A 15,608-nucleotide genomic window follows, 5' to 3' on the forward strand; every position below is an offset into this window, starting at 1 on the left:
AAGTGACCTGGGATCATTGTAATTAAACCCTCTTATGGAAATCGTTAAGATATGGTGATGCTTTGCATGTGAAAGCGGGGCCCAACACAGAGATTTACATAGGTTTTAATTTATGCTGTGGTTGTCAAACTCACCCTGGACTGAACCTGTGACATGGGGGCCTTTACAGGCCAGATCTGGCACAGGACACAGCAGTGGTAGATCCAGCCTGGGGCTCAGGGCAGTGACAGGACAAGCAGGGCTGTGTTGGCGCAGCCTTTGCTCATCCTTCTGTCTCTGAGGGCTATGCCCCCAGGGTAGAGGAGCCCCAAAAGCTGCAGCAGACCTCCACACTGCCACACCCTGAACTTTCCCTCGCCTGCTGGTAGTGCAGCAAGCTGGGGAGAATGTCTCCACCAACTGGATGCTTGACACCCCTGATTTATGCTATCAGGTCGCTGACTTTGGCTGATTGGCCATGATATTCCAGACAGTCCCCAAGTACACATGATCTCAGGCTGGTCGACCAGCTTTCTTATGCAGAGGACCCACACAAAGTTTACGTATCTCTTGAAACATTCTTTTAACAATCAGAAATACGTGTTTTTAACATGTTGCAACCCTGGTGCAGACAAAGCAATTGTAGCTTAACACCTATTGACTGATAGATGTAAACCTTATGCAGGAAAAGGGGAATTTAGGTTTTACTTTGACTAGCAGATGTGTTACAACTACATTTTATAATCTTTAGAGCAGGCCATCTTTATTTTTCTGGTAAACACATGGCTGTAGAGATCCTAAATGCTGAGTAGGCCAGGATTTTACTCCTAGTGTTCTGAATAACACCACCTTACGTTATTTGGAAAGTACTGACAGCGTGCTTGGTTCTGTACAACATACACAATTCTAACAGGGTATGTTATAATTAAGACAAGATGGGCACCCAATACACAGGATGCACTAAGAAAGCTCCAGAGAAGGTTTAAAAGATTGTGCATTTTGTATGGACCCTATTTTTGTCTGAATGGCTTTATACTTCTATATTCTTAATGCTAACAGTTCTCTTCATCAGGCATCATGGGGATAACTTCCTGTTACTCTGATGCCAGGCACTCCACTAGCAGAAGCACTTCAACCATTATGTATCCAAGGGCACTTGTACATGTGACAATGTTATGATGTACACATGATGAAAATTTACTTTTGTGATGCTTCATGGCATCATACATTATATGTATGTGAGTTTTGAGGGTTTTAGATGAGTTTGCATCATTGCAAACTACACTACTTACTGATGTAGTATATGCATTGCAGCTGTTAGTCAGCTTGCCCCTTGGCCATGTGGGAGGCAGGCAAGCTCCACAGAAAAAAAAGGACCAGGTCCCTCACTGGCATCTGCTGAAGGCAGAAGCAGTGAGGGGTCTGGTCCTTTTTTTCATTTTTGGCAGATCCTGCCTGCAGCCTGGGGGGGAGCTGCTGGTGGGCTGAGTGGCCCCTGAGCTGTGAGCTGCCCTGGTCCTTCCCTCCACAGTGGCAATTTGTTACATTAAAGTAATGGTTCAAGAGATTATACAGTAGCATTAAAGAGAGAATGAGTTCTCATAGAAAAAGGACATAATTGTGGTTAATTATTTATCACCTTCCCATCCATCAGAAAGTCAGATTACTTGTCAAAAAACAAAACACAAATTGAAATTGATACAGCATCCCCAAAAGTCAAGAAAAAATATTTGTCTGTTTGCTGCTAGTGAATTTGTTACTTACTGTATCTCTAGATTTGTTTGATGTGAGGTTCACACTTCCTAGGGCAAGCTCTACATTTGTTGTGGGTTTTAACCAGAGACCTCCTACACACCTCTGATGAAATGTAAAATGTTCTCATAAGTAAAGAGATGCGATAAGTTTCTTTTAGTCTAAACAAATGTTTATGGTCTTAACTTTTCAAATCCCCCCCCCCAATCACTTACAAGGCAGCCTGAAAACAATTACTATGGCGGAACCCAAAAAATATTCAAAGGTTTATTTTAATTACATAATAGCAATTACTGGCACACGTGCATTACACTCAAAGCATAATATGCCTTCCTCTCTCCTTTTCCTGTAATCTGATTCTTACATGTAGGATCTATCATAAAAGAGCCCTAATGGTTCCATTTAAAAAAAACCCAAAACTTTTAGTATTTTTGCTGACTCAGTATCAATTATTTTTAAAAGCTGTTGCTGAGAAATGAGAGCCTTGAATTAAGGCCAGTCGTGCAAACCCTGTGTTGGCAGTTACATACTATTACAATGCATGGCTACAAATGTACCTCACAAATGCAAGTGGTGGCTTTCATTACAAAAGCTTTCACTTGGAAGTAAGCCATTGGAAATGAACTAGCCTGAGAAGAGTCTACTCAAAATAAACCACACACCTAAAAAGGAACAATCAAGTCAGCACCATTTTGGAGATGGGCAACTGAACACAGGAGGAACCACATTATTTTTCTTTTCTTGTTTTAAATGGACGAGTTATCAAGCACTTCAGTACATTCTGTACATTGAAAGGAAGGGTTGGAGGAAGGCAGGCGGGCAGGAAGAAAATGTAAACATATTTACCAATTCACCATCCCGTGCTGTCTCATATGTAATTTCTGTGAGGTAAAATTTATAGCAGATCTCCAAAAGGTAGGTAAGTAGCTACAAATAATTCCCTTATTCAATTTCCTGTTTCCACCATGCATATGTACATGCACACACAGAGTATCAATTAGATCCATAATAGAAAAACCTTGACCTTGGAAAAAAGTTACAAAACCCCTATTGTTTGTACATGTTGCATTAGTCAGTGACCCATTTCCTATGCAGCAAATGCCATAAAACACACACACACACACACACACACACACACACACACACACACACACACACACACACACACACACACATATATATATATATATAATTCCATGTGATAGCATCTCTCATGTGAGTGGGGAGCCAAGATAGGCATATATAGGATGCTGAGGTAACCTTTCTTGGCTCCCCACTCATGTGAAAGCTGCTATTGCATGGACTTCTAAGTTTAGTAGAAACCAACCTAAGTACAGACTCAAGGAAGTCAGAGGGAGAAGGTGTTAAAAATGTTTATGCCATTCTACATGAACAGCATTTTGTCTCTTCAGGTCAGTTCTTCATGTGTATTTGTACAGCCCTTAGCACTATGGGGTCTTATCCTGATAGTGGCCTATAAACCCCTGTGTAATGTAAATGATACATCTTTGTATTTTAATGAATTTACTTGAAAGCATCACTAGTAATGTGGCTTTTTAAAATATCTCTTTTTTAGCAGGCTTCTAAGAAGCAAGGATGAACAGTTTACATATCCAAGGCAGATCCCTTTGACATGTGGGAGATTTCCTCACCAAAAGGCAATAAAAACAACCGTAGTATTTGCACTTTGTACTTTAAAATGTAAATTCACTTTGTAGAAATAAAATATTTAAACAGACTTTTTTTTTAATCTGTGAAAATGTAAAAGCTAGTTTTGAAAAATTATCACATACAATGTATGTGCCTTCCTCTGTTGTTTGAAACCTGTACGTGTTGGAGATGTAAAAGTTTGCATTTTAACCTTTTTTATTTTTAAAAAAAAATAGCTTTCTGGCAAACATTGCGATAGAAACCTGAACTCTAACTAATTTGGTTTCAATCATATGCCTTATTTTTCCTAACCAGTACAGTCATTTAAATGTAGCTATACTTAAAAATCTACTGTATTCACAATTTTGTCCAAGCAGTGTTGGAGGTTTGATGTTTTCAAGGCTAAGGAAAGTGCATAAATTGCTGCTGACTTATTTTTTGCAGCTTCTAAGTAAATGGATTTTTCACTGTTGGTGATGTTTTATTTTGTCTTGTTCTTCTTGTTATTGTGGCTTCCAAAGATCATGTAATAAAAATGCAACCACTAATAGATTCAAACAGTTCTTCTCTGATTAGGTCTCTTGAAAAGCTTTTTTTTTTTTCTTTTTTTTTTTTTTACACTTCTGTTTCTGGGGTGTCTTCTTTTATAGGTTTTGTTAGGGGGTTGTTTTGTTTTGGTTTTGTTTGAATGATTAATGAAACAAACTGAGAAGGAATAGGATAGATTATTGTGTCATTCAAATTCAGCTCTACTGAGCCTGAGACGATGTTCTTGCAATCAGCATAAAGCACTAAAGGGGCATATTTGTTCAGGATTGTAAATCTAATTATGAAGAGACAAGAAAAGTTTAACAGATTTGTCTGCCTTTTCTTTCCCCTACACCTGGCTGAGGTCCCATCTGCTCCTTGGGATGCCCCAGGGTCTACTAGAAGGTAAAGCTATCATGGAACAAATTATGAACAGTTGCCATAGGGAGGTGCAGTCAGCATAACCCCTGCCTTGGGCATTGTTTTTGCTGTCTGGGAGAAGTTCCTACATGTTTTCATACCTTCTCTGTTATTTTTTCCTTTTTTTTTTTTTTTTTTTTGTGTGGAGTGCCTTAAGGGAACATCAGCTTGCAGCTGTGAGCTTCATAGCAGGGGACTTAAATAAAAGGTTCAGCCCTTGAACACAAATGAATTATAAGCAGTTAAACAGATCAATGCAGTGACAAATAATCTGCTGGTATTTAAAGCTGTCATGTATGAAGAGGATATTACAGTGAGCAGCAATGTTATTCCATTTGCTTAAAATAATGCATGGGACCTGATATGTGAAGAATGAGTAGACTTACTAATCATAATGGTGTCCTGGCTCAAACTCATACCTAGGAAATCTTTGTTGCAAATAAGAATTATTCATTTAAATGCCACACACACCATCGTGCTGTTAGAAGACTGTATATGCATTGGAATTGTACAAAAAGGAATTTAGTACTCTAAGCTTTAGCAGGGTGGGACAGGAACCAAGATGCAAATGTTATCTTTGTAAAAGCATTTTTGATTCAAACTTAATTTGATATCCTTTTGCAGTGCTAAACTTTGAATTTATTCATCTTCTTAGATTAAAGCTCAGTACTCTAGCAAACCTGGTCTGGTGGATTCTTTTCTATGCCATGTCTACCTTTCATATTAAGAGGGACAATGAAGTAAATGATTCCAAACTTTTCTTTAGAACCTATTTCTTCTGACTTCCCCCCCCGTCCCCAGCACTGATCCATGCTATCCAAGCTCTTATTGAGACATCATCATTCTGCTTTTAGGAACTTTTTGAGGCCGCATACTAAAAAGCTAGTTAGGATTGAATTACACAAACCACAAAAATATAGAATGGGATTTTGCTTACAGTGACTCAACAAGCAAACTCATGATCTTATACTGTGTCAACTTCTCTTCTGCTCTCAAGCTCCTTGCCTATTGTCATACATCGCTTAAATTAGTTACAATGTAAGTTGCTCAAATAGGGGTATGAACTTATGGTGCCTGTAGACATGCCCAGAGACTGCTCCAATGCATTGTAATTACAGTGCATTGGAGCAGACTCGATTAATCAACTTGGATGGAGTGTGGTAATTAGTGCACTCCAGCCAGCCTTCATATCTTGTGTATCAGCATTCCTACGCTTCAAAATGGCAGCAGGGGCACTTTAACTAAAGCTTATTTGACAAGCTTTAGTTAAAGTGCCGTGCTATCATTTTGAAGCTCGGGGACACTAATACACAAGATGCTGGAAACACTTTAGTTAGAGGGCCCTCACCACCCCCAGAGCACATGTGAAAACTCTGTTAGATTGTCGACTGGGATAGTTTCCTTTGACTTCAGCCTAGCTATTTTCTTTCTGGAAAGTGCCATGAATACACTTAAGGTAGTTTATAAATATTAATTTTCTCAGTGCTGTAAGATACTAAAAATGAGTAGAGGAGCTGACCCACCCTCAGCTACATATCAGCTGTATGAGAAAAAAGGGTATTAAGAATGCTCAGAACCTCTTACAACCCCCTCAGCATCTTGCAAGTTTGGGGCCCATATGATTAACATCAAATTTTGTAGGCAGGAATCTGTACCTACATCACTTTTCCCTTTAAAAGAGATTTTACAATGTGTGTACTGGAACAATTTGTAAATTTTCCATGATGCAAAATGACATCCTTTTTCAAACATAGAGGGATGGGAATTTTTGGTTAGTCATTTGTTCTGGCTGTTTATAGAGTAGTCCTAGGTGCTTTTTAAGTTTTAAATAAATGTTATGACCATTCTATTAAATATCTGAAGGATAGTATGGGATCTAGTCATGCAACTCTTAAGAAAATCAGAGACTAAATCCTCAGGAAGCTGTTTGAGAGTATAAAGGATTATATCTATGTAAATATTTCCCTGTCACCATTATGATATGCCCTGAACTTCCTGCAAATGAACTATTATAAATATTGCACAATTCTTACAGTTGTAATTGGAGATGAGCAGAAAACAAAAGCCATGATAGGAACACACCTGAATGCTGGTAAAATTCAACTCTGGCCTCTATATCTGCTAGAAAAAAAATCTGGGCCCTACATCTATACATTCAGAAACTGAAGAAATTCAAACATAGCATATAAAACATTAATAAACATTATCCTGATCCTACAAAATTCTCCATGTGGATGAACTATTAGGCCCATTCGGAGCACCACTGATTTCCATGGGAGTCCACAAAGATGTGTCTGCCTTCACCAATCTTTTTGCAAGCACTGTGTCTGGGGTGGGTGGAATGTTGTGGGGCGGGGTTGCTAATGCAATAAGGTTACAAAAGGAATGGGGACCAGAGAAAAAGAAGATCCGTTTAGTGTATAGGAAGCTTTAAGACAAAAATCAATCATGCAATCCTGTCCTCATTGAAAGAAGCGCACATGCTAAGATATCACTGATGCCAGGATTTCACCGCAAGGTAAATGAGAATGAGAGAGAGAGTGGGGATTCCTAGATGGCTGGAGATGGGAGAAGTAGTATTAAATGTATTAAAGACATTTAAGTCTGATTTGGGTTTGACAGATTGAAACAAAAACGATTTAGTTAATGTTTGTATTTTACAGTAAAGTAATAAAATGTGGATTAGCAGAGGGTAAGAAATCATCCCTGACATAGATAATTTAATGTCCATTTTAAATATTTACACTAGAGTATTATATAAATAGGTTTTATATTATGAGCTAGTGTGAAAGACTCTTTAATGTGGAAAGTGAAAGGTTTATTACTTTTGTTTTCTTTAGGATGGCAAATTGATGTCATTTTGGAGTAATTACTTTGACATTAAATGGCAACCAATTAAATTTATTGATGTCTGAAACATTAGATTGATTATAGTGAATTACTGATACAAACTGTACTCTGTCCTGCTTAAGTGTTTCAATTCAAATTTTATAAGTGGCAGTATGTCCTTTAATTAAAAAGAATAACTATTTTATGGTATTTGTTCCCTTAAACAAAAGCTTATGTGGAAAGCACTCAGCAAAGGGAATGCCATATTTGCCTGCCTCAGGTAATAGAATAATGGTGGGATGGCATAGCCCTCATTTTTTAGTTGTACCAGTAACAAAAACATTTAAACAGTGACCCTCTCTCTAGTTCCTGCCTCCACCTTTTGTCACAGATCTTGTGCTATGACTATTATTAATGCTAAAATACAGCCCAGCTCATATAAGTGGTGTATAGTGACAGGAGCAATCTGTTATGTCTACATGGATATTTTCCTACTAAAATAAAGTCAAATGTGTAGGCATCTTTTCATCAGAGATCATACTGGTTCTTAATATTAGAGATCTATACAAGTTTTTGCTGGGCTTTGTGTGTTGAACTACTTCTTGTGCTGTCGTTAAAGTCCACTCACCACCTCTTTTGATTCTTTAAGAACAACATCTCCTATACTAAGGTCCACTGATCACGTAAAGAACACCTAGAGCTATTTATTGAATGAAATGGATAAGAAGCACTGGAACAGTTTTTGCCCAACTTACAGCAGAGGCCAAACATAGTATTCAGGACAACCTCCCATCCAGGGCCACATCTATCTCACTTAGCCACAAAGCCTTTGGTTCATACACTACCTTCTGGCACTGTGTATCTTCCTCTCTGCCTGCCCAGTGGGCGAGCTTCAAGGATTATGCAGTATTCATTGCATAGCCCCTCTGGGTTGACTATAGATTTATATATATATATAAACCAGCAGCATCTAGTGCAGGGTACTTGACATTATATTTGTCTTACTGAATAATACTAGTGAATTTTAAAAATGTCTGCATTTATCTTTTTACTACAATAACAAATATTAAAACAAATGGATAACAAACTACATGAAAATGTACAAAGAAAACTTTTAAAAAATCACTGTATATATACATATATATTCATACATGCATACGTCTGAGAGCTGCTCTCAACACAGATTGAATCCACCTCCTCTGGAGCCCTTGGATAGATCCAATGTGCTAGTGTTTTATTTCTTCTTCCCATCAGGTGCTCAGAGCAGGATACACACCTCATTGGTTGAGAGGAAAGTCATCCAAATTCCCTCAACCTCCTTCAGTTTCTGGGACACTGGATACATTTGTCACCCCCCTGCCAGCAGAAGCCAGAACTCACCCAGCCCTAATCAGTCAGTATTTTCAATAGGACAGTCCATTTCAGTAGACTAGACCCTGACCTTTTTCACAGAGAGGTCTCCCAACTACTACACATACCAACCCGGTCACTAGGATTGTGCTTTATCCCCCTTGACCTCAGTGGCACTGCCAGCATGGCCACCAACCACCACCAAGCATGCCAAGAGGGTCTCACTGACCTTTCCAAGATCAACACATTTTGAAAATTTCTCTCCTGCAGTACAAGTGGCTTTCATGTGCACACAGGTTAGGTATATAAGATAAAATAGGATCTGGCCCTTAATTCTGATCCACCAACTTTACAAGAAGAGTGATAGAACTTGATGCTCAAGTGAGGTGAAAGTAACTGTGAGTTTCAAATAAGGGTTTTTTGAGAGAGAGACACCGTTAGGCTAAGTACAGAAAGTCAGAAAGCCTGAGGTAGAATCGATTCAATCTATGTGGCTTTCTCTAAACTGCATAGATTGGACCACTGAGAAACAGAATACCTGTTCACTCATCAGTGGGCCAAGAAAGGCAGGCACTTGCACTGGCTAAGGGGGCACTTGCACACACCTCCCAGTTATTCTGGGTGCAAATGCCCCAGCTCTGCCTGCTCACTGGCCCCCTGCTTGTCAGCCACCGGTGGTGAATAGACCCTTCTCCAGCCCTGACCCCCCAGCTGGGGTCTACACAGTGGGTCAGGGGGAAAGCCCTCAATGTAGGGTCTTTCTCCCTCACAGCATGGCTCTGGTATGCTGTGAATGTCCCAGCCCCACCTCCTCACCAGAACCCCCCTCTATCAGCTCTGGGGGTGGGACAGGGAAGGAATAGACTCTCCACTCTGGCCCCCAAACTGGGGTCTGCACAGTGAGGGAGGGGAGCCCCCAAGGCTGACAGGAGGTAGGGGGATGGTGACAGGGTGGAGCTGGGGTGTTCACAGTTTGGCAGAGCCATGCTGTTGGGGGAGAAAGCCTCACCTCAGGGGTTTCCACTCCACGCACTAGGGGGTTGGGGAGGAGGTCTGTTCCCCGCTCCCCCCACTCCCCCCATGGCTGACAGGCAGGGAGCTGGTGCGGAGGAAGGGCTGGGGCATTCTGAGCCTGACAGAAACATGCTTCTACCATCACCTGTAGTGCAAACCTGGGCTTGGGGGCATGGACCAGAGCAGGAATCCATTCCTTCCTCTGCCCCAGCCACCAACCATGGCTGAGAGGCTGGGCACGACAGCAAGTGGGTGGGGCCAGGGCAGCAGATCCATGCTGCATGAGGAGAAAGACCACACCTCTGTGGTCCCTCCATCTCCCCACTGTGCAGACCTTGGTTGGGAGGACCTGGATCTGGGGCAAATATCCATCCCTTCCCTTGTCCACGCCCATCTGCTGCCAGTGGGGTTGGGGAGGCTGCCTCAACTCCATAAAGTCATTGGTGAGGCTGCCTACCTGGACTGGAGCAGACATAGGCAACAGAAGGCCAGGGCTAATGGGACTCAGCCTCCACAAAGGTGGGGCAGTGGGTAGGGCTGCAAGGCAGCCTGGTTGTGAGTTCCAGTTGGCTGCAGCAGGGGTGAGGAGGGATGCACATGAAGCCAGGTTTGCAGCCCAGCACATGGATCACTGGCTGCCCAGCATGGCTGGCAAGTACCAGTCAGTTCTGTGAAGGGAAGGGGTTGTGAGACTAGATTGATGCCGCTGCAGTGAAGAAGGGAGTGGAGCAAAGACAGGGGTAGGAGCTGGAGTGAATGGGTCCTCAGCTGGGCTTGGTGGTGGGACAATCGGAGCCCGGGCTGCTCATCCATGGATTGGGGGGGGGGTGGGGGGAAGGGGCTCCCACTATTGTGCGTAGCCCAGCAGAGTCCTGGGTGGCACATGCCCCCCTGATCTGTGCAATGGGGCAGAGGGACCTGCCACTGCAGGTTGAGCTCTGCATGCTGCTCCAGCTGCTCCAGGAATGGCACAACACAACATGCCTGTGTCTGCTGGGCTGTACCACACCCCTGCCCACGCGGTGGCAGGACACACATTGCATTATGCAGCTCTCAAGGCAGTGGGGCACAAAGCCCAGTGTGAAGTGGCAGCCACCTCCACCCTGAATGCAGATTGGGGGAGTCCATGCCCCCTGGGCCTCCACCAGGGTGCACACAGCAGCAGGAATCCCCCTGTGCTCCTGGATGAGCTGCCCGGGCTCTGACTGTCCCACCACCCATCCTGGCCAGGGCCCTATTCACCCCAGTCCCTGTCTATGCCCCTGCTTCTGCCCCACTCCCTCCCTCACCGCTGGGGCCTCAATCTGCACCCTTGTCCCACAGCCCCTTCCCTTCCCCCTTCCCCTTGCCCCACAGACTTACCTGCTGAGCAGGAAGGGGGACATGGGCTCAGCCCCCCTCCAATAATTTTTTATTCCTCCACTTATGGGAGCAGACAAGCTGGGCAGAGGCTAGACCACCTGACCTGCAAGGGAAGGTTAGCAGGGGCTGCAATGCATCCTGAGATGCAGAGGGACTGAGACCTACCTTGTGTCAGGAATGGGTCTGGGAGTGAAGTTTGATAGACTTGTTTAACCTAAATCAGTGAAGTCTGATATTACATCATTGGTGGACAAAATGCAGCCCACAGGCCAGATGCGGCCCACCAGGCCATTCTAGCTAGCCCATGGGGCCACTAAAAATTTAGAAAATTAATATTTATCTGCCCCTGGTTGCCTGTCATGTGGCCCTCAACGGCTTGCCAAAACTCAGTAAGTGGCCCTCCACCTGAAATAATTGTCCACCCCTGTATTACATCCATCTGGATCTATCTTAAACCAGTTTTTGGCAATTTTAAACCAGTTTATGTGCATTGAACTTCTGTTATGTTACAAATTTCATAGAATCATAGAAGTACGGTTGGAAGGGACCATATAGATCTTCAAGTCCGACCCTCTGCCTGAGCAGGAGAAAAACTGGGCTCAAATGATTCCAGCCAGGTAGGCATCAAGCCCCTTATTAAAGACCCCCAGGGTATGAGCCAGCACCACTTCCCTTGGAAGTTGCTTCCAGATCCTAGCCACCCTCACTGTGAAGTAGTTCTTAAGGATGTCTAATCTAAACCTACTCTCCAACAACTTATGGCCGTTATTCCTTGTTATGCCAGGGGGCCCTAGGGGAAACACGGCCTCTCCCAAACCCTTCTGGTCCCCCCTAGTGGGTTTATAGATGGTCACCAGGTCCCCCCCGCAGCCTTCTCTTGTGAAGGCTGAACAGGTTCAGGTCCTGCAGTCTCTTATTGTTGGGTCTGCCCTGTTGTCCCCAGATCATGTGGGTGGCCCTTCTCTGGACCCTCTCAATGTTGTCCACATCCCTCCTGAAGTGGGACGCACAGAACTGGACACAGTACTTCAGCTGTGGCCTGACCAGTGTCGCGTAGTGGGGGAGGATCACCTTCTTGGCCCTACTTCAGATGCACCTGTGTATGCACAACAAGGTCCAGTTAGCCTGGCCAAACGTGACCTCGCATTGTCGGCCCATGTTCATCTTGGAGTCAATAATGACTCCAAGATCCTTTTCTGCCTCTGTGCTCTCAAGAAGAGAGTTTTCCATCTTATAAGTGTGCTGCTGGTTACTACTGCCCAAGTGCAGCACCCTGCACTTGTCAGTATTGAAATGCATCCTGGTTTTGTTAGCCCACCCCTGTAACCTATCCAGGTCTTGCTGCAGTTTTTCCTTCCCTACTAGCATGCTCACCTCACCCCAAATTTTGGTATCATCAGCAAATTTATACTGGTTGCTTTTCACCCCATCATCCAAATCGCTGATAAAGAAATTGAACAGCGCGGGCCCAAGGACCGAGCCCTGGGGGACTCCGCTGCCCACTTCCCCCCGGGTCGAATATGACCCGTCCACCCCCACCCTCTGAGTACAACCCTTCAGCCAATCTGCAGTCCATCCAACTGTGTAGGCATCAGTGCCACAGTTGCCTAGTTTTTTAATGAGGTTGGGGTGGGAGACGGTGTCAGAGGCCTTGCTGAAGTCCAGAAAGACTACGTCCATGGCGACACCTGCATCCAAGGCTTTTGTGACCTGATCATAAAAGGCAATCAGGTTGGTCTGACATGACCTGCCCCTAATGAAACCATGCTGGTTGCCCTTGAGCATCATCCCTGAGGCCGGCCCACTGCAGATGTGCTCCATGATGATCTTCTCAAAGAATTTCCCTGGATTTGAGGTAAGACTGATGGGTCTACAGTTGCCTGGGTCCTCCCTCCTCCCTTTTTTAAAAGATGGGGACCACGTTGGCTATCTTCCAATCATCTGGCACCTGGCACGAGCACCATGAGTGCTCATAAAGTCGTGCCAAGGGCCCTGCAATAACTCCTGCTAGCTTGCTCAACACCTGGGGGTGGAGAGCATCTGGACCCGCTGATTTGAACACGTCCAGCCCCTCCAGAAGCTCTCTAACCTGGTCCTCCACAACCTGAGGTCTGGAAACGTTCCCCTCCAGTCCGTCTTGCATCATGGTGGGGAAGTCCTGGTCCCTGCCCAAGAAAATGGAGGTTAAGAATTGATTAAAGAGGTCTGCTTTCTCCTCTGCCCAGAGAATCTTGCAGGGGCCCCACATTTCCCGGTGCTTTTTTCATCCTCTCTATGTATTTGAAAAATGACTTTTTATTAACTTTGATTTTGGATGCTAGTCCTAGCTCTATGTCCTCCTTAGCTTTCCTGACAGCCCCCCTACAGGCCCAAGCAGAGGAGGTATACTCCTCTATGGAGCTAGCACCCCCCTTCCACCAGTTATACACCACCTTTTTGGCAATCAGGCATTCCCAGATGCCCTTGGTGAGCCAGGGGGGCTCTCAGGCACTCCTGCCCCCCTTGCTTCTTGCTGGGATGGTCACCCCTTGGGCCCTGAGTATGGTCTCCTTAAGGAACGACCACTCATCTTGGGCACTGAGTTCCCCTGCTCTCGAGAACCCCAGTGCCTCTCCCACTAATATCCTCAACTCATTGAAGTTGGCCCTCTTGAAGTCTAGGGCTACTGCCTTGCTGTAGGCCCTTGACACCCTGTGCTGGATGGTGAATTTCAGCAAGCAATGATCGCTACCACCCAAGTGGTCAAGAACCTGGAGGCCCCTTACCAGGTCCTGGCCTGTGGCCAAGACCAGGTCCAACAGGGCATTTCCTCTGGTGGGACTGTGCACCTCCTGAATTAAGTGAAGGTCCTTTATCTCAGCCAGGAATTCCCTGGAACAATCCAACCTGGCTGACTGTTCCTCCCAGCAGATATCCGGGTAATGTAAATCACCCAAGACAACTACATCCCTTGTCTTAAGTGCCTCTGCAAGCTGGCCTGAAAATTCCTGGTCCAGCTCCTTCCCTCGGTTCAGGGGGTCTGTAGTAGACCCCCACCATTAGATCCCTCTCCCCACGGCCCCCTTGTATCTTGACCCAGAGCACTTCCGCTTGCCCCTCTGACCCCATTTTGCTGGCAGAGGATGTGTTTTGCTCCTTGACATAGAGCATCACACCCCTACCTTTCCTTCCTTCTCTATCCTGCCTGTAAAGCCTATAGCCCCTAATGCTAACTGCCCAGTCATGGGATGAATCCCACCATGTTTTTGTAAGCCCTATTATGTCTGGGTCTGAACTGGATATTCTGAGGGCAAGTTCCTCCTGTTTATTCCCCATACTACGAGCATTGGTATATAGGCATTTAAGGCCTTGTCTAGCTGCGTGTGCCACCCCCCCCCCAATTTGGGAGACTGTCTGGACCCCTGTTTCTTACCTGAGCAGTCCTTGAGTTTGTCACCTGTCTTGGTTGGGTGGTGTCTCCTCGCCTTCCTGCGGCCCCGACCCCGAGTGAGTCTAGTTTAAATCAGTTTCTGAGCACTTGTACTGCTTTATGTGTAACTTCTGTCCCTAGCCTTAAAGTTCTGTTGGTCCATCAGTGAATGAATGCTATTATGTCAAGTGCCAAACCATTCTAGTAACAATTCCTCTGTCTTCCCAGAAGCACATGATAGAACACCAGCTCCTAAAGAAAACCCAGTTCTACAGATGGAAGGTGTGCAGTGAAGGACATACTATGATATGTTTTCTGGTATGACAGAATCAGCATGGAAAGTAAGGAGAGGGAGCTCACTACCTAGTCCAAGGCATCCTCCTGCTTAATTGCTCTAGATACATCTACAGATGCCCCTGACTGTACAGTTGGTACTGGGCAGCCATTTAGTACTTGCTTTAGCAGATTGAATTTAGTACTTTAGCAAGTACTAAATGATCGCACAATACCTGCCAGTACCGCACAGTCTTGGCAGTGCATGGGTTGTGTTCAACAACAATGCACAGGAACAATGAACTACTGTGCAGTAGCTTGTTGCTACTATGCAGTAGCTGTGGTGTCATGGTTAGTGCCCGCCCACCGATGCTACATTGTCTAGTGATGAGCTCCATTGCTGTAGCTCATTGCTATGGTGACGTAGCATCTTGTGTAGAAGCACCCATTGATGCTGTGGTTTAACTAGTGCCTTTTTTCTGCAAGAGAAAATGAGAAAAAAAAGAGTGTAGTGGTAAAGTGGAAGACAAAGAAACAAGGGGTCAGAGAAGAATGGAACAAGTTGGGGAGAGGATTAGGGAAGAGAAGTGAAGCTCAGACACAGAAAGAAAGAAAGAAACACAACAAAGTGGAGACAGGAAAAGAGAGAGAGCAAGGGGAAAGTGAGGCAGAGAGCCAGCATTCTGCATGTAACTACTTCGTGAAAAAGAAAAATGACTGGAGAATAATGGAGGAAAGATGTCAGTCAAGGCAGAAAATGGAGGGTAAAAATGGAGGGGAGGAATAAAACAAAAAGGAAAGGAGAGTACAAGGGATAGTGGGGCAGGGAATCAAAATAATAGTGGAAGAGAAGCAAGAAATATTACTGCAAGAGAAATACAGAAAATGAGAGAGCACCTGACTGCATTTACATGAGACACTACTGTGAAATGGTTACTGTGCATTTATTTAGTACTTGTTTATACTTGTTTAAGTAAAAACAAGTACTAAATAAATGTGCACTAACCCAAGTTACTGCACAATGGCACTGGCAAACACCTTT

The 15,608-nt window shown here is 44.3% G+C and overlaps 1 protein-coding gene across 6 annotated transcripts in view; it reads left to right on the forward strand.

Annotated features, from left to right (window-relative positions):
• SMOC2 (SPARC related modular calcium binding 2) overlaps nucleotides 1–5,008 on the forward strand; it is a 227,178-nt gene extending 222,170 nt beyond the window's left edge. For 4 of the 6 annotated variants that reach the window (XM_090043253.1, XM_090043271.1, XM_090043290.1 and 1 more), the window contains exon 13: nucleotides 3,308–5,008. In XM_090043253.1, the coding sequence (XP_089899379.1) occupies nucleotides 3,308–3,331 (24 nt within the window). In that variant the 3' untranslated portion in view covers nucleotides 3,332–5,008. The remainder of the gene's footprint in view (nucleotides 1–3,307) is intronic. The other 2 variants (XM_090043262.1, XM_090043281.1) reach the window with 1 other exon arrangement.
• The last annotated feature ends 10,600 nt before the right edge of the window (nucleotides 5,009–15,608 follow it).

Source organism: Crocodylus siamensis, chromosome 1, assembly GCF_052110815.1.
Source record: "Crocodylus siamensis isolate JL-2025a chromosome 1, ASM5211081v1, whole genome shotgun sequence".
NCBI classification, from domain to species: domain Eukaryota; kingdom Metazoa; phylum Chordata; order Crocodylia; family Crocodylidae; genus Crocodylus; species Crocodylus siamensis.